The following is a 25792-nucleotide window of genomic DNA, read 5'->3' as shown; positions in this document are numbered from 1 at the left end:
TCTAATTGTAGGCCTACTAAAAGCACTGGGAAAGGTTCTGTTGATCCAGACGAGTCCTGGATCCAGTTGTAAGTGGAAAAGGATGCCTTTGTGTTTAAGACACTGCATGGATACATATGACTTCAATTCCTAACTCTGTCTCAAGAATTGTTGGGCAAATTACAGGAAACCTGTCACTCATTTCTACAAATAAAATACGGATACACTTCTGCCTATATTACAAAAATGCTGACAGGATAAGTTAATTCATAATTCTGTGGTACCTGAATGAAGTTGAGAGAGAAAAAAAAGAGAGTACCCACATAGCTAGAGTAAATGTGTTAAAGTTGAGTTATATGATTATTTTCTAGTGGAGGAAACAAGAAGGTTAATTCTAGTTACCTAAGTTGGAAAAATGGTATTTCCCAGTTGTAGAGGAAGACATAGCTGAAGGAGAAACCAGAGGGGACTGGCTGCCAGTGTCCTGCAGACCTCCAGTTGAATGGGAGCGCAGCCATTCCTTGCCTTCCTCCTGACTTGTCTGCCGAGATGATGGGGTATATCTGAAAAACCACATCTGAAACACTTAAACCAGTGACAAAGTAAATGGTTCACAAAGAAACAGATACAATTTAACATTCGATACACTTTGCTCGTCAGACAAAAAAAAAAACTTGAACATACTGAATCTAACTATAGAAAATCAATTTTTACCATACCGTTGATTTTATATCTACCTGGAAAGAAAAAGCTCCAAACCCCACCCATCCCCACAATATATTAACATTCTTCTTCCTTTGGTAATATGTGATGATAAATCATACAAAACAGACAGCTGGACTGATAGGAAAGGACTTAAGAGCTAAAGCATGTGAATAAAATGAAGCAAAGCCCAAGTACTGTTTCAATAAAATGGATAAATGACAGACTAGAAGCCAAGAAAGGTAAGTAGCTGCTTACAGAAATGACATCTGCCACAGGAGCATTAGAGCACATGTGGACATTCAATAAGACAAAGGGAGCAGAAAAGGATCAACAACTCTGAAGAAAGCAGTTTCCTTTGGTAGAGATAGTGATCCAAAGTGGTATTTGTCTCTTGGAAAGTTTCTTGGTATTGCGTCCTGTCCTAAGTTGGGTGGAGCGGGAAAGGGGTAAGGAAAAATACTTAAGTGGGAGCAAGGTGTCTGGAACACCAACAACCCCCCTCCCCACCACCTTGGAAATCAAATTAGTTATCAACTGTTTGCTACTACCATCCAATGAAACAAGTGCAATGGTTGGACGATATAACAGGGAGATCTGATAGCTCATTGCTCAGGCTTTTGTGGCTGAGCTAGAGAAGGAAAATTCTAGTACTGGTTAAAGTTGCACACTAAAATGTGGAAGCATTTCTCATATTTTGATTCTCAACTAGGAGCCAGCTTGTAGCTTTCTCTCTGTCAACTTGTTGTAAAACTTAATTCACCATAATTCCATGTTGAGAACATTATTTGCTATTATCACAGCCCATCAAAATTCCTCAGCTTTCAGAGAGGTCAAGGTTTTTTGATATTTTGACTCCAAGTTTATAAGGCACTAACATTTCTGATTAGAAAATGGAATAAATGAATTTTTCATATTAAATTTGGGGGTTAGGCACAAATATTTTTTAATGATCTTATTTCAATTTAGCCTTTTTATCTTTTCCTTCTATAAATTTGGTACAGAAGGGCTGGTCACTGGATCTGAGTGCTGTCAGTATGAGAATTCATGGTTTGGATTTTTAATTGAGCTCCAATAACTGCGTAGACTTAAATTAGGGTTCAACCTACATTGAACCAGAAGGTGAAAATCCTAGGACAACAGACAGTGGCCTATGTGCCTACATGCTGCCTCCTTTCTCCCACTCTTGTTCTTTGGGCATGCACCCACAAATCTCCACCTTGTCTCACTTGGACTCTTTGGAGGGCACTAGCTGTCTGCTTTTTCTCTGTGGTTCTTTGGGGCCCACCCTCCGTCCAACAGAGCTCTTCTAGGATGAAGGGGGATTTAGCCCAATCCTTTAACAAAAAATGGAGTGGGGAAGGGTGACACCATTATATACCATTAATACTTTGGGTCAGTCTTCAAATCCCAGAAGATGTGCAGTTCCCTGTCCATAATGTAAGGGATGAAAGCAATGCACTGCAGTTCTTGTATTTTTAGGTGCATGCTGTGTGTAAGTGTACCAAAAAAGAAAAATAATAATAAGGGGGTGGGGGTGGATTTCACATGCCACTTTATTCAAGAAGAAAGATCCACTGGGAGTATCCGCCCAGTGCTTCTCCCCTCATCCACCAACAGATCCCAGAACAAGGATGCACAACTGCTGGCCTTGCTATCTGAGGAAAGCAATGATGGAGAGGATTAGTTGCAGAGCTGCAAATTGAGATGGACTGGGTCTTAATAGAACTTGGTTTATGTCTTTAAAAACTTAGATGCTGAAATAAGCCTTTTTTGGGTTAGGGATCTAAAGCCCCTTAAAATGGATCTATAATCTAAAAACCATGAATATTTGTATTTAGAACTAAAGTTCAAGCCCATTTCTAAAACCTTGTTATTCTCCAAGTTTTAAACAATTAGCCTCATTGTGTTGCCAAGGCACTTTGTTCTTTTTTATCTAAAGTATTGAATTTCTTTTAAGATTCATCACATGAAGAAACTATTTTTAATAGTGTTTGCTTTTCAGTACATATCTTTAAACTCAATTTACTCACTACGCCAGACTGGAAAGAGTAAGTCCAATGTCAAAGGTCTAGTTTGTTTGATTTTAAGCTAAGTACCAGGAGCTCTGTTGCAAATGGGATCAACAGAGGGAGGAAGAGTAGGAGAGACAGGTAAGAAAAGGTTACAGAAAAACAGAGGGGCAGCGGTCATGCTGAATAAAATATATACCTTAGTCCCTTTTTGGGTAGTGTATTTCTGTCAAGCTGCATGCTGTTAAAACAAAAAAAACCCCTAAGGACACACAGTAAACAGGACTGTTCAGGATTAAAATTTCTAAAAGTCCAGATTTGTTTGCATAACAAAAGGTCATTTAATTTATTTTAATATATCTTTCATGATAAAACTCTGACTCATTAGAAAAGAGGATAAGATATGGGTTCATTTTTCATCCAGACATGCCCCAGTCTGGGTCAATAGCCATTTGGAGACTCTCCAAGTTAGACAGAACTTCTGCCCCACAATTGCTAATCTTCTTTACCAAGTCATACAAACTCACCCTGAAATCTGTGAGAATCATATGGTCACAGTGTGAACCTGCATTTTTCACAGTTTCCAGTGATCCTCTGGTAGGTTTGCCTAACAGATGCAGGTTTTATGACAGCATGGTCTTGCCAGAAGCCAAATGACAGCTTCAGTTTGTAAGAATATGTGCTAAATAAATGGAGGTCCTGCTTCTCTGTGGTCTTGCAGCCTTTGTAGTCAACATGAAGCCATAAAGAATATAGAATTCTATCACATTGCAAGGGCAGCAACATTTTACACACACTTCATGCTAGAGTGAATAACTACATGAGACAGCAGACAATGGATTTTACTGATATAAACTCTTCCACAAACGGAGTTGTCTGGAAGTACTTCCCTGACCTTCTGTCAAATGGGAAACATGCAGGCACTGTCTCTTCCCATAGCTATTTGGGGCCGTGCCTGGCTGCCAATACCCAAATTGGCTTTCTAGAGAATTAAAACATATTTTTGTCTTTTGGAAACATAATTTGATGCTAATATGAGGATTCAGCAAAATGTGCCTGGGGAGTTTACTTAGTACATCACACTTCCATAAGAGACTGAGCAGCATGTACTGAACATTCTAGCGTGTAGCAATGAGTGGGCTTTAGGTGCATACTTCCTAGCTAAGGAAATGTCCTAAAATTTTCACACACTCTTTAATGATCAAGTTCAATGGTGTTAGCAGACCTCGTGTTTGGCTGACCACTGGCATTTTTAAAATAGTGCCATGTAACGTGACTCAGAGGAGGTCTATTTGACAATGTGTTGAAAATAAATATTAAGGACCCTGAACACTGATAAACCCAGTGGAACTTAACTGGTCTTAGCAACACAGTAACAATTTTTAAAGCAAAGTCTCCTAGTTAACCAGGGTCTAGTTCTATGCACTAAGAAAGAACTTGGAGAGGATGTAATATAAGCTTGACTATAATTGGCAAGAAGTGGCAGGCCCAGTTATAAAATATGGCTTGATAACTAGCATGTTGCTCCCCACATAAACATAAAATAGCTTAAAATGAGATTATAAGGACTTTAATGCATAGTTCATGCACTAAGCCAAAGGGCCCTGTTTCTTGACTGGTGCCCTTAGGTATCACTGTAATACAAAAGAAACGATAATAAACATAATGGCAAAAATCATTTTCTTCAGCATGTAGACAAAATCCATGACAAGCAACAGATTTTATGAAGCTACTTTTGGCAGCATACTTTTTTAGGTATCACAAAATAAAAAATGCTCCCTGACCCTAGATATAAATGCTATACTGTATAGACAATAAGTGCTTGAAATGTAAGGTAATAGACACTGTAATCAAAGTGCCTATTTAACAGATGTTTGTAATGCCCAACAAAATGCCTAAATAAAATGAAGGCTGGTTTTTCGGTTGTAGCAGTGTTGGTCTATAGCCATAGGCAGGCAAGGTTCTTTGATATGTGCTATCTTTTATGACACCAACTGAGTTTCTTAGCAAACATTCAGGCGCAATCACCCTTCTTCAGGGATAGGGAGTCTCTGCTGTTCTGAGACTCCAAGGAGTGAGAGAAGCTAAAAGTGTGGCAGGACGTCAGTGAAAATGTAAATAGGCAGAAATTAGAAAAACAAAAGGTGAATCAGGGAAAGGAGAGGGAAAAAAAGAAGGGGGAAAAAAGGCCAGAGGTGAATAAGGGAGACATTATAGCGGTAGTGATTCCAGCTGCTCTCAGGCCCTGGAGTCTCAGAACAGCAGACTCCCTATGCCTGAAGAAAGGTGATCGTGCCCGAAAGCTTGCTAAGCACTTAGAACCCTGCCTGCCTAAATAAAATGAAGGTGATTATTCCTTAACCAAGGTATGGAAATTATTGCAACTCCCTATAAATAAAGATCAATACGCATGTATTGTGTATTTAAAAATATTACTAAGTCCTTTTGACTAAGCCCCCAAACCTGAGATGTCCGTGTGTCATCTTATGCTCGTTGGTGCCAATATTACAGTATGTTAATTCAATTCCCTAACTGCCCAAGTCTTTTGTTTTGAGGACCAGGAATCACACTTTTCCATTTCAACCAGTTAAATTCTTTGCTTCTACACAAATCAATTTCCTAACAACAACATGGTTTTAAAGGAAGTCTAGAACAGTAAAGGTAAGGGTGAGATTACATGTTAGATCTGGCCTTTACTTTATATCCACTGCCAGCTCTCACTGCACTGCCCGAGGATGGGATGCATGGAACAGGGCCATGGGCAACTGGTGCCACCTTAGTGACTGAGGGGATCCCCCCATGGCCAATCTCACAGACTGGGGGGGGGGACCCAAGGCCAATCTCACCAACCAGCTGACCAAGAAGTGGCCACAGCACTTCATACGGTGCTTCCACTCCCCGGGGGGCACCGGTGCTCCCATCTACCCCCCCCGCCTGTTGCCTAAGTGAGGAGTACAGCCTGTCAAGGGGTGCACCAGTGCTCTCAGGGGGTGCACATGCAATCCCGTGCACCCCCTACGTGTTGCCACTAAACAGGGCACTGCTGGAGTCATGGAGCTGGAGCTTGGGGCTTCATGGAGCTTCGCCAGATCTGGGGCTCTCTGGAGTTGGCCACGCTCTCCTCCACTCCCCAGGGCTTGGCAAGAGTGGGGCGGGAATGGGGTCCAGCAGTGGCTGCCCAGAAAGGATCAGCACTGGTGGTGAAAGGTGCCCCAGGTCACTATTCCTGGACTAGGGGGCTGCAGGCTCGGAGAAATACAAAAGCTCTGGCCCTAGTCCCCAGGTTGTTCCACTAAGCAGCCCACAGAACAGGAGGATGGGAAAGGGGCCACTGCCATCATGGGATACTGGAGGACTTCAACTTGAAGGGCACATCTGTAGGGAGTGGCCACATGTTAATGGAACAGGAGCTGGGTTGTGCGGATCAGAGATAATACTGCACTACAGTGGAGTGTCTTTGAGCTGCATAACAAGTGGCTTAAGCCAGCAGTATGCAACTGGGGGTCTGCAGCCCTCTGGAAGATCACGAGCAGGTTCAGGGTGTCCACAGAGACATGGATCTGGTATGATCATGACCTGGCTCAGCTGAGGCAACCCATGTGTGGGCTGGGCCCACCACTGCTACCATTGCCCAGTTCACAGAAAAATGGATTTTCTCCTTTAAAGGAGAAAAATGTAGGAAACTGCATTTCCCCTTGCAGGCAGACAGTATTCCACCCTGCAAGGGCCTGCTTGGGACTGGAGGGAGCAGGAGGAAGCCAATACAGCAGGGGACACCATCTGCATGTGTACACATGCATGTAGCAGCCAGGCAGCAGTGGAGATCAGTTCCTGCAGCTCCACGCAGGTTACTTGGGTGGAGGAGAGGATAGGCAATGTGTTGGGAGGGGCAAATGCCCCACTCCAATTTCTGCACCCCAGCAAGCATGGTGCTGCAGCCTGGCTGAACCAGCCAATGGGACCCAGCATGGAAGGGCAAAGCTGGGCAGCGAGACTCACTGCTGCTGCCACCGCTGCCAGGACTCCCAGGCCAGCCCTGCTGCCAGCATGGGAGGAGTAATGGACAGAGGTGGGGAGCACACTGCCCTGACCTCATCCCACTGCCAGAGAGCGGGTGGGGTGCAGGACAGTGTGGGTGGCCTGAGGGGAGTGCTGGCAGGCAGGCCATGTCCCCCCGCGCTACACACCCTCCCCTGCTCTGGGTCACAAGTGAGTGGCACCAGCAGGGCCAGGGGGCTGCATATCAGGAGTGGGAGGGACCTCAAGTCTAAGAAGTTTGAGATCCAGTGCTTTAAGCCATTTAAAGTGTTAACATGTGGAGAATCTAGGGCTTAAAAGCTCCAGAAGTTCCCCAAAACTAACGTGCAACAAGACCCTAAGAGTGTGGGTTTTTGGTTTTCTTTTAAACTCTTATAAACTGACAAAGTAAACTGAAAAAGAAAGGGAGAAGGATTTTTCACGTTTTCAGTTTTCATTTTTTCATGTTTCATTGTTTTGAAAAAAAAAATTGTTATAAGAAGTTTTGTCTGTATAAAACAGGTTATAAATAGTTCTGCATTTGTAACGGCTCTTTTGGAAACCACAGACTACAAAGATCCATTTGGGATTATCATTCATGAAATTACACCATTTTTTTCCAAATACATGTGCTGAGTTCTTCTGAGATTAGATCAATGAAATATATAACCCTCTAAGGATGCAGGCATAATACCCCCATGTGGACAAATCTTAAAACTAAAATATTGCCCAAGGCAAAGACATTTGAAGCCACTGAAATTAAGTCACTGAACAAATACATAAAGCATAAGAAATGGGGACTGCTCAGGAGCTAATGCTAAATCATTAACATTTTTAATGTAACGTTAAACATCCTTTGCATAAACATAAGCGTTGGCCTAGACTCAACTTCCTTTCATATTTTTACTGACCTTTCCATTATCAATAATATAGTAGCAATATGAATTAATGGAGGACCCTATAAACTATATAATAAACTCTTTAAAATATTACTTATTATTAAAATAATTATTAATAATACTTAATAATGTTGCCTTTTCCATTCAATTGACTAGAATGTAATTATTCCAAGTAACTGCACTATTTGATATAACTAAAAGGACCTGACGACATCATTTGTGTGTCAATTTTATTGTCACATACACAGGTATATTTATTGATAAAATTATAGGGATACAACCTCTGGTGTTGGTAGCCATGCTAAAATTGAAGTGTCTGATATTATCTACCTTATATCTAAAGATGTTCAGGAATTTTCTGATTAACAACTTTTGGTTGGAAAATGCTGATTTGTCAAAAGTTCAACAGTGTGTGAACAAAATTAGTTTAAAGGACAGGAAAAAAGGAAAAACGTGCCTTGAAACAGTTGAAATATCCTATTTTGACATTTTTCAAAGCAAATAATTATTTTTTTGGTTCAAAGTTTTAGTTTCACATATTGTGTTTTACAAAATCATTTTCTAATTGACACAGTCTCAAACTGTTTGAATTGAGAAAGAGTTTCTTGCCAGTTCTAGATCCCAAATAAATATGTACTTACTCAAATGCCTTTTGAGTTCAAAGGTTATCTTCTAGGCTAAGTTCAGACAGTCAAAAAGCCTGGGGCTGAATTGATTCAATCTTTGCAGGTTAGTCTAAACTGTGCAGATTGAACCAATAAGCAAGTAAACAGACATTCACTTTTGATTCCAGAAAAGCCGTATGCCTGCAGTGGCCCAGGCCAGAAGCCGAAGGGTGCTAGAGCATGCCTCCTACTCAGCTGGACCAGACAATATGGGCCAGAGCTAGCCCACTCCCTCTGTGAGATGGGGGAGATTTGAGGGAGAGGTGCAAAGCATCCTGGGATACTTGTGGATCATGAGTTAACTTATATCTGGAAGGGATCTGGGACAGAAGTTCAATAAATTAATTTAATCTAAAATCAGTTAAGTCTGATACTACATCTATCCAGATTTTCTTAAACTGGTTGTGGCCATTTTGAAAGCGATTTATGTGCGCTGAACTTCTACTGTGTTACAGGTTTGAACTACTTTCTGATCATTTATACCAGTTTGTATGCAATTTCTGTCCCTAGCCCTAAGGAACATTTTTCAAAGAGCAACAAGAGTATAAAAAGCATTTAAAAATAAGAAAATGTGCTCATAAGTATCTCTTGTCCCTGCTCCTGCCCTCCCCACTCCTGCAAATAGCTGGCAATTGGATGCCAGGGGTGTAGGGCCAAAGACTATTTTTAAATCAGTCTTTCTTATCTTTCTCTTATTCTTTAATTAAAGAATTGGCTAGGTTACAAATTGATGGTGTCCTTTTAGGAAAACAAGCAAACATTCTTTTTTGGTTGTTGCTGCTGTTTCTGGTTTTGTTGCCTTCTCACAGGTTCTGTGGTCATTGTATCTACTGTTAAACTCACCTTTCTGAGAGAGTAGATCTGACACTCCCAGTCCTCATGAGCAGGCTCTGAACTTCCTGAGTCCCTGTCGTCAATCCAGAAAGAGAGCCATGATGGCTGAGAGGAAGGTCAATAGATTCAGAACTCGTGTGGAGGCTGGTCATTGACTGGTAACTTGGTGTGTCCTTACTGCCAGCTGAGGAGCTGCTCATGTTTGCAGCCCACACAAGACCGCCTGATGTGAAAGAGTGCACAGATGCTGGACTGGAAGCCAAGGAATGACTTAAGCTTACAACATCTGTATTTAAGTCTGAAGGTTTACTGAAGAGGGGGCTGCTGCTACCACTTTGCCCACCTGCACTGCCCATGCTGCCTGTACCTGAAGAGGGAGATTCTAGGCTGCCCTGTCGTGCTAAAGTGGTACTAGGGCTGGGCATTGCTGATGTGGATTTCACACCTTCAGGACTGGGCGCAGAGGCAGCTTTGCCACTTGCCTTGGCACCGAACAACCTAGAAGTAAAACAGATTTCATTGTTATTCAGAGAAACTGACAGCCACATTAAACATTCATGACATAACATCATAACAGCCAAACTGCACATTTAATTACTGCTGCTAAAATAATGCCCTCCTTGTTGATTAATTGCATTTCCACATTAAATCCTCTTAACTATATCACAATAATGTGGGATTTATTTCATTAGCAAACTCTCTCATTCACTGCTTTCCAGATGTATTCTTTGCACGTATGGACCTTCATGTAGACATGAAAAACAAGCAAATCATTTGTTTTATGACTGCATAAACTTTCACCCAAATCCATTTGGTAGTTTAGGCACTTTTACTAGTAGTAAACTGATAGACTACTAAAAATATTGCTTCTTGGAAGAAGCTAAAATGGTTATGAAAGTTCACTTGCAATAGGGGACCCTTCGCAGTTCCACAACTGTTTAACCACTGGTCTAAAATGTTCCTTCTTTTTGGTCTTTTTCTCCCCAGCTGGCCATGTGGACATCAGCCAAACAATGGTCAAATACAATAATGTGCATCAGAGCTAAATGCATCCAATTGTTTTTTTTTTCAAGAGCAGGCATGATAAACAAGTATTTCACGTGCCTGCTATCAATGATTCGTGGATGGATGCTTCTACAGTAATAATGAATTTTTTTTTTTATTGAACTACCGAAATAGTGATGATTTAGTCTTTGCTAAAAATATTTGAAGCATTTTAAATGCCCTTCATAATCTAATACCAATATAAATTCAAAAAACATCATAGAAGTAAACTAAGCAATAATAATGGTATACCAATCTCTTTTATTTATAATAAAGCCCATGAAAGTCAACATATTTTACAGCCAAAAAAAGAGAGAGGCTATATTAGTATCTGGACACAAGAGGGCACGATTGGCTTTTACTTAAACAATGGAAGCCTTTCATCTGTATGTACAGTGTGATTTATATTTCATAACCATTATGACAGGCCTTTCTAACAGATTTTTTTTGGTTAATGTTTCTGATGAGATACATAACTAACCTACCTTGTTAATCAAATTCCAATCACTAGAAGTTGCTGACAATATAAAAGCAAACACTTTATTCCTCTGTATTTTTATGGAATCAACCACTTGTACATTTTGCCAGCAGACTACAAACACTATCATAGAAACCAAACATCCAAGAACAACAGGACTTTCTACTTGGGTTTTATCTGAATATTCCATGAGAGCCTGCTACTCAACTGCGTATGCAATGAGAAGCTATCATCACTTTTGGGATGTGCACAGCAATACTGAAACTGTCCCACTTGCACTGCCTAGTGGACAGTTTTGAAAACTGTCCAAATTCTGGAGAAAGATATTTTACTTCTGAGTAAATACTTATTCCTCTGTAACTGTTTATGTTCTGTTAACAGGCATTACCAGTTTCTTTCATATTTTCTCTTTTGCTTGTGGCAAATAACTCGCATATGTGGATGCAAATCCTATGGTTTGACCTTGAATGCCTTTCTTTTTAAATGATGCATTTCATAGAAACCCCCTTACCTTCGGAATGTAGGCGAAGCAATATCTGGGTATTTGGATCCTGGCTGCCTGAGTCCGGGTGTTCCACAGGCGCTGGCTGACGTTGGGCTGGATTTAGGGGAGCTTGACAATGAAACACTCTCGGAATCAGATACTGCTACTTTTTCCTTCTCTTTGTCCGTCTGATTGATGGTAACAGGGCTGGATCGCCCTGACCCAATTTTTGTTGGCTCTCTCAGTTTGGTGGTGGCAGTACCTGCAGACTTGCTGCTGACATTAGAGTCAATGCTACTGGTGCTAGACCTATGTCCACCTCTGCCAGGAATCCCGCTGGTGCTAGATTTTGAAGGGCGCGGCAAACTTCGATACTGCAGAGTGGTCTTTGAGCTGACGTGCAATACACCATCATCCTGATTCTGTGAACCATCCAAGCTAGTCTTTCTGCCTGCATTCGACTTCCCACCAATGGCTGAAGATTTGGGGATTTTGCCCAGTGTGGCTGACCCACTTGTTATAGTAGCTCCACTTGTGGTGATTATAGTGGAAGATCCCACCCCAGCCTTCTTGAAACCAAAGGAGCCAGTAGCAGTTGATCGTCCAATGCCAGAGGGAGGCTTTTTTCCTTCATCACCACTGCTTTTTCCTGCATCTGATGGAGAGCGCTGGATAGAGGATCCTTTAAGGGGAGATTTCACTTTTTCAGAAGCCTTTGCATCATCTGTTTTTCCTAATTAAAACATATATATTATATACATTTTTGTATTTATAGCTATAGTATATCACCATATACTTACTATATAGGTGTGTTTTCAAGGGAAAAAAATACATGATATACAAACACTGATAAATTGCCATAAAAGAAAAGAAAAATCTAGATCTACTGTACTGTTCTGGTAATAGGTCTACCTTTATTTCCTCCAAAGGAACCATAAAAATTGCCCTCAGTTTATTTGCAGTCAACCTATCATTGGGCCCCAACTGGTTTGTCTTTTGTACCTGCAATATTTTTGGCCACACAATAAAAATACTAAGCCAGAAGGGTTTTCCAGTACAGTTTTTCTTTTAGTGCTCTTAGGGTATTTAATCCTTTGTGTCTTGGGGTTTGGTTTTTTTTGGATATTTGATGCTCCTCTGGAATTCTGTAAGGGCAACAGCTGTTCATGGTCCTTATCAGTAATTGTTCACTTGCATTCAGCTTGTTTTTCCTAAAATTGAACCTGAAAAATGTGGGTTCAATTGTCTTAGAGTTCAGTTGACTCAGAGTTGAAATAATGAGGCATTTAATCCTCTGTCAGCAGTCAGTATCAAATACACACAAAGTATTAAAGGCCTGACTTTATACTAACAATTTCTAAGTATATTTAGGACATGGGAGCATAGCTGCTGAGAGAGCATCACAGTAAAACCATAAGGACTTTCAGACAATGTTTCTTTTTTCATTAATAATATGGTATAATCAAGAAATAGTATCTGAAAATACATTTTAAATTAAATTAATTCCAAAAAAATCAATCTCAATTATGTGTAAAAAAAATAATGAACTTTCATTCTTCAACTTCATTTTAATTAGATATATTTTCATCCACATACTGCTAATTTTCCTTTGTGGTAGTCACAAAAATACAATTACCAAGCACTATCTACAATCTAATGGTTTTAATAAGTTGTAATAATGTGGATCTACTATTATATCATTATAATAATTTAATTTTCTTTGTCATATCTCTACTACTTATGCACGCTTGTTACTCTGTCAGCTTGTTCTCAGTTGTGCTCACACATCCAGTTTCTATTGCTGTGCAATGTAAGTATGAAAACCGCTAATCTTTAACATTTTACAGACACAATTCAATGTCACTTTCTTTGCATTCTTTTACTTTGATATCTTTTTGAGTGCCAGCTATAAGCTCACGGAGACTCCTAAAGGCTCTTATATTGAGAATGTTATAGTATTTCATTCATCTTTCAAGTAATTTTAACAAGTATATATGGAATGGATTATATTGTGCTGCTAAACCATCATAAAGAAAACTGAAGTTTATTACAGTCTTATCATTCTACCCAGCTCCTTATCTTAGAAATATATACATATATACACACTGCATACACATATGCATATCCCCTCTTCTCTCATGCACACATTTATAAATGCAAAGTATTAGGATACTCTTTTTAATAACTAAAGATCTCAGTTCTCTGTTAAAACAGCAGATACTTTTTCTGCTCTAACAGAAGAGAGGATTCCTTTGGCATAAGCAATCCTTGGGTGGCATGTCACAGCTACACCCTTACACCACTTTACACCTAGATGCAAGTACAGAGTTGTCACTAGGGCATCCCTGAGTTGACACGATCTCTGGCTTCTGAAATAACCTAAAAGAAAGCATTTCAAGTGCTGTGGGTGTCAGAAAAGCACTTATCAGTTCTAGGGCTGAGAAAACACAAATGTGATTTATAATCCCCTCCAGCTTGTGTGGAAAATCTTTACTTATACTTTATTAAAATGGAAGCTTTTTAAATGGGTATGAAAGAAGCATTTGAACAAAGTGTTCAAAAATGTACTGCAGGGGACAATCTTGTGGCAGAATGATGGACTTAGATGATCTAATAAAGGTGCTTTCCATCTCTACTTTTTATGATTTTGGACTTCAGAAGCAGTTGGCAAAAACAGTGACACTAGATGACACTATTTTTAAGCAGCCTTTGGGAAGTGTGGGGGGAGGGGAAATAGATCTCTGTACCCTTACAAAGTCAGCCTGTGTTGAAACAAATGTTTCACACGCATTACATTTAAAAGATGGAATTTTTTGGTTAGCACTAAGCTATGGCATGTAAAAGCAATGCTTCATTTGATACCTAAACTTTAATAATGTTCAAGTCTGCCATAGTTTAGGGAGAAAATACTGCCACAATGTGTGGTACATTTGTTTAAACATACTACAACAACAGTGGCACATTTTGAGAAGAGAACAAAGAAAAACAGGTAGAAATGATACCTTAAAGATTCCTTGATGAGAAATTATTTACTCTAATAACTAGTATATCCATCTCTATGCTAGTCATGCTTGTCACATATTTATCTATAAAATACTTTCTTATCCCTTGCAAATCCCTTAATATTTATAAAAATTAGACTGAGTATACAGAATAAGCCATGCTACTTAAACTAGCAGTTTCCAAGTTATCATCCTACCAGGGGTCTTGAGAGCACTTGTTCCAGTTTTGTGCCTGGATGGAGTCGTTCCCACTTGTGCTGTCATGCCTCTCCTCCAGGATCCAGTCTGTGAAACAGACAGAGATGATTTTTGCCCACCCTTTTCTGAGTCTTCAGACAGCCCTGAGGGTAGACCCTTCCATTTGCCACTGCCATCTATGCTGCTGTCAAAATCCTCCTCTGGCTTCTTCAGTTCATCGGTGCTGCCCCAGGTTTCACTGTCGGTCGCTGAACGCTTCTCTGAGTCAGTCTTCAGCTGCAAAACGTTTATATCATGGGAAATGGTAAATTTTAACATCCTCAATATTTTTTAACTTCTTAACTCCAAGGAGGAAAAGGAGATTAAAGGACATTCATTTATATATATATATATATATTTTTTTTTTTTTTAAATCACAGATGAGGGTCACAAAAACTTCCCCCTCAAACATCCATTCCCCAGTTTCAAAAGTTGAAACAAGCTCCCAGTCAGGGAAAGCATTCTTCTTCTCTACACACATTTCCTAATGTATTATGTAAAAGGCTATTTTCTTTAAATTATCTCCTATAACACCATATTGTCCCTGCACTCTCTAGGGGTTTTACAAATTAATAATTGCTTTGAACCAGGAAAACCTTCCACTGAGTCCAGTGGGTATACTGTCTGACTAGCATTGAAGGTTTGAGCCCAGGTGTTGGTGACAGAGGGAAAATGGATGGAAAGTTAAACAGATATTCTTATTTTCCCAAACCTTTCTTCATGTTGGTGACCTGAATTCCCTGGGCATATCTTCACTGAAATTAATAGGGTGCTACCAGCAGAGATTTCCCCGCAATGATTCAGTTACTCAGCAGAGCAGGTATGGAGGCATTTTATATTGATAAAGCTGGTTTGAGGAAAGGAGGCAAAATAGTGACCAGAAGGGCACTCCCCATTACAGACCCAGGATTGTGCTGGGACAGCTCTTGAGAGAGGCAGCACCCATCCTCCCTCTGCCAGGTGGTACTGAGAAAAGAAACTGCAGGAAGGAGCCAGCCAGAGACCATAGCCAGCACAGCAACTGTGCAAGCAAATGAAGCAGAGAAGGACACTGACAATATTTTCTACATTTTTACACAGATTCTCTTCCTTGTGCTACTGCTGTTTGTGAAAAATACCTCTAGCCCCCTTTCCTCACAGTCTCTTTTCTTCATCCTCACTCCTCATCCGCTTCTCATACCTCTCTTCTCCACATTTTCCTCTGTCTGATGTTTCCTTCACCTGCCTGTCTTACCCCCATCTCCCTGTAATAAGAGATCAATTGTGGAGCTACCATGACATTTGCTTCTTTGATGGTAGCAAATCAGTAAATTGCTCGTGCTGGTTTTGCAATAATATACCACAGCTCTTTCCCACCCTGCTTCTGTCTTGTCTGTTTTGACCACAAGCTCCACAGGGTTGGGGCTGTACATTTTAGTGTGCTAGTAAAGAGCCAAGTATGTTGGGTCTCCATTCTTGGTTGGCACCGAGGCACTGCTATAATAAACATGATTAATAATAATGAGCTGGCATGCAGCAATAATCAACTCCACTGACGTGCATAGTATTCAAGGGTTAATTTAAGGCTTGGTTCTGCTGACGGCTGCATTTGCTTTGGAGAGGAAAATAGAGATTTTGTGCAAGATGGATGAGAAAAGAAGCCAAGCAAAATATTCATACAAATATTGCAGGATCCTTCAGAAGAGAGTATTTACTAGTATACACACTAAGTATGTAAAATCCCCAGCAGTTTTCTCGAAGATTAATTTTTAAACACATTTAGTTTAGACATCATTTTAAGGCAAACTGCATTATCACTGGAAGTACTAAATAAAATATTTGTGAAAGACTTTTTTTTATTTTTTTTTTTTGCCATTGCACCACCTGTGAAATGACTGTTAATTGTTTGGCAAAATGGCCAATTTCTACATCTTGTTGTAAATGATGTTGTCTATTTTCATTGTACCAATTATATAAATTAACTGCAAAGAGACCCTCATAGGATCTCTTTGCTGGAAAGAGCTGTCCCCATTCCCCCCTCTTCCCCCCTTTGCTGGAAAGAGCTGTTCAGAATGCAGCTGACATAATAACTATGAACCAGTCCCCGCAAACAGAGTGTGGTAGAGCAAAGTAGACCTACTGGAAAGTCTCAGTCATCTTCTAATTAATTTGCAGCACAGCAACCTAGAACAGTCCAGTGCCTTTGGACTTAGTTCTAGGCTGGTATTGAAAACAAAATTGGAGAAGAGAACCTGGCAAGTTTGGATTAGTAGGCTGCTAAAAATGTAAACTGGAAAGGGTTCAATTCTCAGTTTGATGCCTCCCATTAACAACAAGGCTGGTGTGGTAGAACAAATGAGCCAGTTCAAGCAGGAGATTAGGACTGGAGGACTTCCAGCTTGGTAAAACTGTAGAAGACTGGGAAAAGGCTAAGAAAAGGCAGTTGTAAGAACCAAGATGACTGTTCCTACTGCATGGCCACCTTTTGTGAGCATGACCCAAGTCTGGAATTTAGAGGGGAAGTTTGTACTATGTACTCAGAGAGCATCTGTGCCCAAGGTGATGTTTCTCCCAGCTTTTCATGGTAAAATGAGCATTGCACTTTTGCCATAATCCCAGAGAATAGCAAAATCCTCTGTATCTGAGGATACATGTAAAGACTGCACAAACTGAGGGTAGTACAAAATATGAGTGCCAAGTTTGAAATGCAGCAGTGTATTGAGGACACAGACTTTCCTGAGCTTCACTGCATGTCTGCTTGCAATTCAAAATGTTGATATTTAAAGCCCTGAATTCTTTGAAACAGAGTCACTAGAGACAACCAACTCCTACAGTGATGTGTGGTCCTTGTTATGACTGACTAAAATGCTCACATTTTAGGTTCTTTGCTATAAACACGAAGCATTCTAACTGTACATTCTCTGAAGGTTCTTTGACTGAGATTTGCATTCCACTATTTCTGCAATAGCTTAGACCTGTTAACTTCTGCAAACTCTCTTGTTATTTGAGGAGATCTGTAGGGAAATACTAAGATGCATGTGGGGGGCGGGGGGGCGTTAATCTATACCCTGCTGCTATAACTTTGCTGAGAGCTATATTTTGATGGTTTCAAATTTCAGCGAAAGGTGAACAGAACTTGGAACAAGAGTTTTATTTCGTATAAGTTGAAAGAAATAAATGGATAAAAAAATCTGATATCAAATTGTGCAGACAGAAGCATGCTCAAGGGATGACAAGCCTGGAGGTTGATTTGAGCTGGCTGCAACAGGGCTTAGGTCAGATGATGAATAATACTGATAAGTAAGAGGGTGTTAATGCTGTTCTATCAAATCAAGAGCAGAAAATTATTTTTGGTGGACCACCTCACCATACCAACAAGGACTGAAGCAGAAAGCAATGTTTGTTAGCAAGTGGCTAAGACATGCCCCCTGCCTGAGCAGAAGCAACTGCTTACTGGAGTCCTTATCCTGGAGGAACTTGGCTTACTCATCTACAATAGCTCAGCAGAAGGCCTGAGTTGGCAGGGGACACAGGAGGGAACCTTGGAACACAGACTTAAGATGCCCATGCCTGTGCCCATGTCCATATTCTTATAGTTGAGGTGGGGAAGAAGGCATAACAAAAAACCTCCTCTCCACCCACTGGCTCACCTCTCCCCATGGAGGAGAGGGGACAGAAGAACAGTCTCCTTCTGCAGGTTTCTTTCTCCCTACAGAGGGAAAAGGGAAGTAACCTTATAGTCTGTGTATGAATCCTTTCCTGAAATTACACTTCATGGCAGATGAATATGGAATTTATCTAAATTCTACCCTAAATTCTATCACTCTGAACATGACTTAGAGTATAAGAACCCACACGGGTGACTGGTGCCACCTTAGTCGGGGGGGGGGGGGGAAGAAGGCACGTGCCCCTCCCAGCGACCAGTCAGATCCCCCTGCAGCCAATCTCACTAACCAGGCCCTCCGCCCCCACAGTCAATCGGGCCGACTGGAAAGCAGGCGCGGTGCTCCTGGAAGTGGCTGCGGCACTTCATCCAGTGCTCCCGCTCCCTGGCCAGTGCTCTGCCTGCCCCCTAGCCTGTCACCTAAGCAAGGAGTGAAGCCTGTCAAGGGGTGCACCAGTGCTCTCAGGGGGTGCACATGCACCCTCATGCACTCCCTACGCATCGACACTGGGAACCCATCTATCCCAACTTTTCTATATCATGTTCTGTGTTTAATAGAATGCAATCCTTCTCATACAGAAATACTATAGAAAATGTGAAATATTCATCATTTTATGTGGTTTGAATGTATCGCTACTGAAGACATTTTCCCGTTACACTGTACACTTTAAAGGACAGTGTAAGACACAGCAATGAAAAAGCCGCTTACCTGAGTGTGAGCATTCTTTCTTGAAGAGGCAGTAATGTTGGAATAAGAGCTAACAGATGATGTGGTGTTCAAATCATCCGTGCTGAGGTTATCAAGAGTGTCACTGAGACCACTACTAACTGAGCTGCTGTCATCCCAGCTGCAGAGAAAGGAGGATATCTGTTTACTCACTGCATGATTCACTCAAATCAGTACCCTTTATAGTAACTATTCTTAAACTTACACGATTACCTTTAAGGAAAGTATGTTAGTGCACAATGCATATTAATGTTCAGATTTAAATTAATCATTCAGTCATTGTCAAATGTGTATGGTTAGCTGTTCAATTAGTGAAAGACCAGGATGCCTGGTCTGGGAAAATACTAGTATAAGTCATTAAAACAGGTTGTTTCATGCTTGATTGAAGTCGCATTCAGTACAACGGCAGGAAAATCCATTAAACCTACCTGTACTGCTAGCCAAAGCATTATTAATAGCCTAGATTACTCAATAGAACCCCAGCCTACAGAAAACTAAAGGGAATATCCCTTCCGCAGCTCAAACTAGCTATCCATCAGGAAACCAATTATTTCCAATAGCTCTGTTTTCTTGTCTAAGCCTTTTCAGTGGGTGCCGTGTCATCAAAATAGGATTCTTGGACAATGCTGTCACTGGAGTTGATTACTTATGGAGCATTCGTTACATTTCTCATAAAAACACAACCATTCGGCCTGAGGAGAGCTTGGTGTGATATGGTAGAGGGAAATGCAAGGTTTATGGCACTTCCATCCACATATTCTCATGTGAGTCATAAGGAAGGCAAAAGAGTAGAGGCAGTTTCTTGGACCTACTCTGATTACTATTCCCTGGGGTTTCATTCTGACCTTGAGTTTCCAAGTCCAACAGAGAAAACCCCATGCAGGGTAGATAGAGAAAGTTAGGGGAACTCTGGGAACTCAAGAGATTCCAGCTTAATATTAAAAAAACATAAAGTGGCTACTTAATAGACAAAGGCAGTGCCTATTAGTACAGTTCATAGGCCTGCTAGGTTACCAAGACAAGTACACAACATTTTGCATGCTTTTAAAAATGAGAGCTGTCAAATGAGAGCAGGCATTATGATCATTCCTTTGCAAAGTTGTCCCAATGCACTTTCCTCCTGGCATCACCTCCCTTGGTAATCAAAGTCTGGCTTGCTACCTCAGAAGTTTTTTGTGTTTGTTTGTTTGAACACAGCCAACCAGTCCAGTAAGTGTAAAACATATCAGTATATTACTTAAAATGCATTAATGAAGTTCAAATCAGCAAATATGCCTTTATTATATCAGGGCTCTCAGTCTCCCACATCTTTATATCAGGTATCTCTTCAAACAAGTGGTGACTGTATTAGTTTACAGAAATCAACAGAAATCCTTGAGAACCCTTGATTTACATATGCAAATATGGTTACTTTACTGAAGGCTTTGGAAAATGACAATAGCATTGACAAAAAACTTGATGTGGAGGGCACTGTTATTAAAGTCTATAGAAAAGTGAGCCATGATCAATCAGGCTAGTATCACAGCAACCAGAGACAGGATGCCTGCATTTGCCAAAGGTAGGGAATCAAATTAGTACGTGACCTCAATGACAAGAGAAACATATTTCAGGAGGATAAGAGCAGATAACAGAGCTGTATGTTCTACTATTCAAAATAAGGGCTACAAATAAATACCTCTTCTGCACCATTGCCATGTAAGATACAAAAGAGTGATTTAGGAATACAATTTCATATTTGAGTGATTATAAAAGAAAAAACCTTACAAATCACTTATATTCATCTAAGAACTGCCTTTGTAAGCACTATTCATTTATACTTATTGTCTTTTTCACCCTTTTAGCATTGCCTCATGTGCTAGGGTAGGGAGCTTCAGATACCAAAACCCATTATTCAAATATTACTTGCAATACAGGACTATACATTTGCAATACTGTCATGTATGACAGCTAAGTACTTTTAGATGTGATTAGGTATGAAAAAAGACAATATACCTTGATTAACCCAGAAATACAATCATAAGCAGGATCTGATATGAGCTGTATACTTTCAGAAGCAACAAAAAGTTCTATGTTTTACTGTAAAATAATACAAATAAGTCATTCCCATTTATTAAAATCTGCCTTGCAATATTTCATGTTCTATTGTAAAAGCTAGAGAACTAGGAGCAATGTATCCATGGTAATTCTGCTTTTCCTTTTTCATCTTGAATCTTCATCTTATTAAGGCTAGAACAGTAAACATTTCAGAAGGAAGATTCAAATCTTTTAAATTATCTCAATTTTAAAACTATATAACTGAAGCTTTGTAACAAGATCTAGATGCAGACAATATCTGTATTTGGCAGCTCAAGTCTCTTGGGGGAAAGGGATATTTCATTTCTTGTTTTCACTCTACTATGTCTTCTTTGTAATATTTCACACTCATCACACAGCTGCAGTCCCTAATGGATTAGTGGTGGGCTCTGGAAACTCTCCTTGGCTGTCTTGGAAGATATGCAGAAGATTATCTTGACACCTACTCTATAGACCTTTCAAAGTCTTTTCTATATATGGCCTGAATTCCTCTCTGATCTCAAGCGGTCAGAAGTCTTCACATGTTTGGAAGATCTTAAACATAATTTCTGACTACATTTTACTCCAGTAATGTTTTTTTTTTCCTAATTACTACCAGCTTAGCTATTTTTTATATTTGTTTCACTATTTCTCCATTGGATTCCTTTAAGTCTGGCTACTACTGGAAGTACAGACACAACTATGTGAAGTAATCTTCCTAGCTGGAATTCTAGTGAAGATATTCAAAAGCTAACTATGGTGATTTATACAGTGTTTTGCATCATATGACAGACACATAAGTACAATAGATTCCACCTTATTGTAAAGTAGTAGTTCACATAATTTCTATCATTTTATACTTTCAGCTTATGCAATACATTGAAATATGCTAAAAGCCAATATATGGATAACTGGGTGAAATTTACTTGAATAGATAGTAAATGATTTTGCTTTATGGGAAAGTATATAGATGTTTTCAGATATATAGCACTTTGAGAACTAATCCAAAAATATTTCCATCTTCCTCACTTATTCCTGGTAGCCTGCAGCAGATACCCACTGTAACTTCTGTTTTTAAGTCCTTTTAACTTTCACCACCATACTATTAACTTTCAAGGAGGGAAATTATAAAGACATCTGATAGCCCTTGTGTGTTGTTTCCTTCTCATCTCTTCTTTGCACATTTTCTTACAAATGGAGCTGCTACAATGTTTCGTGTCAATATTATCTGTTTCAGTTGCTTATAACATTGTGAAGCTTTAATCAATTGAATTGTTTCATATTGGAGGACAGCTCAGTTTTTAGGAGATTTTAGGCAAACCCATTCAACTATTTTTTTTAAACAATGCTACCAGAAAATGTGGTTTTCTTACAAAATTCCATAAACCATTTCTTTAAAACTCTAGACCAGGCATTCTCAACCTTTTTAGACTCATGGCACCCCCTCAGTAAACTCAATGTACCCCCTCAAAAATGCCACTTCTTAGATTTCATTTGCTTTTTGACTGCAGAAAAAATAATAGAGACATTCTTTTGTTGCAAAGAACCCAGACCACAGCAATTCAGAATGTTTTTGATGCTATGGATCCCTCTTTGAAATCTCTGGGTTTGTCTTGTGAATCATCATTGCCCACCTTACCACGCTAATGTTACATGACATCCTGAAAGGATCTCAAGGCACCTGGTTGAGAATCACTGCCCTAGAACCTCCTTCTGCAATGCTTTGGAGAAGGGTCTTGGAATTCAGAAAAGGTCTGGTCTTTGTGTTAGAGATGTACCTTTCCTTGTCCATGAAAATCCACTCTAATTGAGCCAGCTATAAGCTTGGGAAAAAACACAGTGTGCAGGAGCTCCATATAAAATTTTAACAGCTAATTTCCCTGATGCTCCTCACTGGGCATTTTCCAACCTAGGACTGAGCAGGACTTTCCTTGAAATTACAGTTATGAGCTCCTGTAAGGCATGTTAACTTTGGCTCCAAGTCTGGGCAGGTGAACTAAAAGCAAGGTATTTCTCTCTCTATCATGCTCTTACTGACAGACCTGCTGAACTCTGGCAGCCTCACTGATTTGAATACAGAGGGGAAAGAGTTTGGCTGTAAAAACTGAAAGTGTGGGGAGGGGAAATGCAGGTGAAGTACATTAGGACAACAAGCTGGGCAGGAGAAAGGGACACTGGGAGGAGAAAGTGAGAGGCTGGCAGGGAGTGAGAAAGAGAAATTGTGATAGGGCATTGGAGTATATAGTGGAGTTAAGAAGTAAGGAGACTGTGACAGGGGAGCTAGGGGAAACTGGGATAGAAGGCAAGGAGACCTGGGTCTGGAAAGGAAAGCTGTGATTGACTGGATAAGGAGTCTAGGACTAACAGACAAAGACAGATGGGTGATGGGGAACTAACTGAAGGTCATGGGAAGATAGGAACTAGCTGGGCAGAAGGCTAAAACAGAGAGGGTGAATAAGTGGCAACTGGTCTGTCGAATGCCTGGAGTGTTAAAGCTGGGCAAATTCAGAGTGTCTGAACAAAAAAGACAAGTGGCTTGCATGGAGGAGAAGAGGGATTTTTTGACATATACAGAAGAAGACTGTTATCTGTACTCCATTATGAAGGGAAAATAACATGGGGGTGAGGGTGACTGGACACTGCAAAGGGAAAGACAGAAATAAGAACATGGAGAGGGAGCTTGAGGATGAAACTAGGCCTGGCTGGGGACAAGAACTTGATCAGGGGGAAGAACTAAGAATGACTAGATAAAGAGACTGGAACTGAGAGCGTGGACAGGGGAGACAAGATGATGCCTGTAAAAAAAAGACATTGGGATGGAAACTAGGGGTAATTATGCAAAGAAAATTAGTCAAGGTTATGGAGCTGTCACTATATATATATATAATAGTCTTTTGTTCTAATTGTGGAAGAACATGGATTTGGGGGTATTTTAAAAAGTGAATTTGGGATGCTGCTTCAGCAGTCCATCTGGCACAAGGGGTAGTGTCCCTAGATACCAACTGGCTGGTCCCCAGGAGCTCCTGTCTATTTGAGTGGGCCTAAGGGCCCACCTGGCTAACTACTAGTTGCTTGTGGGGCTAATGAATGAGTGGTAAAACTCAATTCTTGGGACCAATAAAGCAAAAAGAAGATAGGAGTGTTGTGTAGGTCAAAGGTTCAAAATGTGAAAATAAGTGAGCCTGAGAAGGACACCAAGCAGAGTCCCCAGGGCCATGCCCACCAGTCCTGAAAGGTGTCCAAGGAGCCGGTGGTCACCTCCCACTGGTGCTCTGCCCAGAAACGTACGCGGAAAAGTGAGAGGAATGAGGCCCCACAGTTCCTGGGCACCTTCCTTGCCAGAGCCTCCTTCCTGGTCATGTACAGTGCCCACTTGGCCAGGGCCAGGAGGAGGCTGACCAGGAGGTGGGGGGTTGAAGTTCAACCACAACCTCAAGAGGAGGTTCTAGAGTTGGAGGTGGAGGGGCTGCACTCAAGTGTCATGTGGGTATGACATGGGGGTATGTGGGCCCTGTGGGGGGGTGGGCAGGGGACCCATCCCTCCTGAGCTGCCCCCTTCCTAGTCCCCTGCAACCTCAATAGTAACCCCCTGCCTCCTCTAGCCTCCCCCAACCCCTACTTACCTGGAACGGAGCCCAGGTCTAGGTCACTGCAGCCTGCACTGTTGTTTGTCCTGCATGAACAGGCAGTGTGCTTCAGCACCAGGGCAAGGGCCAGCCATAAAGACACTCTGGCTGGCTACCAGAGGACCTAAGCCTCCAGTTGCCTCATGGCACAGTCCAGGATCATGCCCTGTCCTGCTTTTTCCCCCCAGGGTATTTTTTGATACCTGGATCTCCAGGTATCAAATTTTGATCCTGTGCTGCTAATATGCAGCGCGGGGAAAGTTTTTTTGTTCCCAGTGTAGACATTCCCTGGAAATGAAATGTAGCTGTGTAGTGGAGGAGACTGTTATTTGTAAGATCCTAGATGCATTTGCTGCAGAAGTTGGAAGGTGTATAGTAAATAAAGCAGTAGGTTGAAGGAAAAGATAGGTATAGTTGGCATGTCACTTAACTCGAATTTTTTAAGGGTAGTCACTAACTATATATTCCCATACCCCAGGAACCTGGGGTATGCCTTAGTCAACACTTGAACTCTCAACATTTCACTGTACTATATAAAGTGCTGCATAATGGTAAGTAGTTCAAGAAAGCTATGGGTATAATACTATTTCCTCATCATTATATATAACATGTGAAATACTAAGATATTACAATAAGGAGTATCAAGAGAAAAAAAATGTAGTAATTATGTCTACAGAGCAGCATCTGAATAGTACAATTAGTAAGCAACTCACATTGAGATATAAGGAGAAAATACAAGGCTGAATAACTGCTCATAAAATGAACTGTGACTATTCTAAGCAATAAATGAGGCAGGGTCCTGTGGGGAACATAGTAAATGCATACGTAAAAAGCAGCCATGCTATGGTTGAACACCTCATCTTCATTTTGATATTTTACAAGTATTCAGTGCTTAATCCTGCAATCTTAATTCTTTTAAAGCAGTTTTGTGAGTAGAATCTGTCTGTAGTGACCTGTCAGTTCTAAGAATTATTCTAAAATTTCAGCTATGCCCATGACGTTATAGTCTTCATTCAGAAAGTTTATTTCTTATGTTCTTTGAATTCAATGCAGTAATGTTCCTAATGTTTTTCCACCTATTTCAAAATTAACCACTCCTGTGCTTGCCTTTATATATCAGATGAGCTTATCAAATTATTTAAACTGGCTAATTTTTTCTCTATTCATGCTTTGCTTAAATTGAAACTTGTCTAAAAAATTCGTGCTGGTTTTGCAGCCCGAAATATTCTTTTTTGTTAAATTGTCTAACTGCACTTCTAAATTGTCTCCTTTTGTCACAGATGGCATTCTATTAATACTATAACATCCACATGTTCTATGGGTTGCTCCAAATACTGCACAGAAAGCTCTGTTAAGTGCCTGAACGTACAAAGCATTCAAAGAACTCTGAG

At 40.5% G+C, this 25792-nt stretch overlaps 1 protein-coding gene across 5 annotated transcripts in view; it reads right to left on the bottom strand.

Annotated features, from left to right (window-relative positions):
* The window catches only part of NAV3 (neuron navigator 3), an 878534-nt gene that overhangs the window by 69460 nt on the left and 783282 nt on the right, over positions 1-25792 (bottom strand). For 4 of the 5 annotated variants that reach the window (XM_059726114.1, XM_059726111.1, XM_059726112.1 and 1 more), the window contains 6 exons: positions 18706-18844; positions 14314-14590; positions 11142-11847; positions 9118-9606; positions 2893-2934; positions 382-542 (listed from right to left, as the gene is read on the bottom strand). In XM_059726114.1, coding sequence (XP_059582097.1) covers positions 382-542; positions 2893-2934; positions 9118-9606; positions 11142-11847; positions 14314-14590; positions 18706-18844 — 1814 coding nt within the window. The remainder of the gene's footprint in view (positions 1-381; positions 543-2892; positions 2935-9117; positions 9607-11141; positions 11848-14313; positions 14591-18705; positions 18845-25792) is intronic. The other variant, XM_059726113.1, reaches the window with a different exon arrangement.

Source organism: Alligator mississippiensis, chromosome 4 (genome assembly GCF_030867095.1).
Source record: "Alligator mississippiensis isolate rAllMis1 chromosome 4, rAllMis1, whole genome shotgun sequence".
Classification (NCBI taxonomy): Eukaryota; Metazoa; Chordata; order Crocodylia; family Alligatoridae; genus Alligator; species Alligator mississippiensis.
This window is presented reverse-complemented; position numbering and strand designations above follow the sequence as displayed.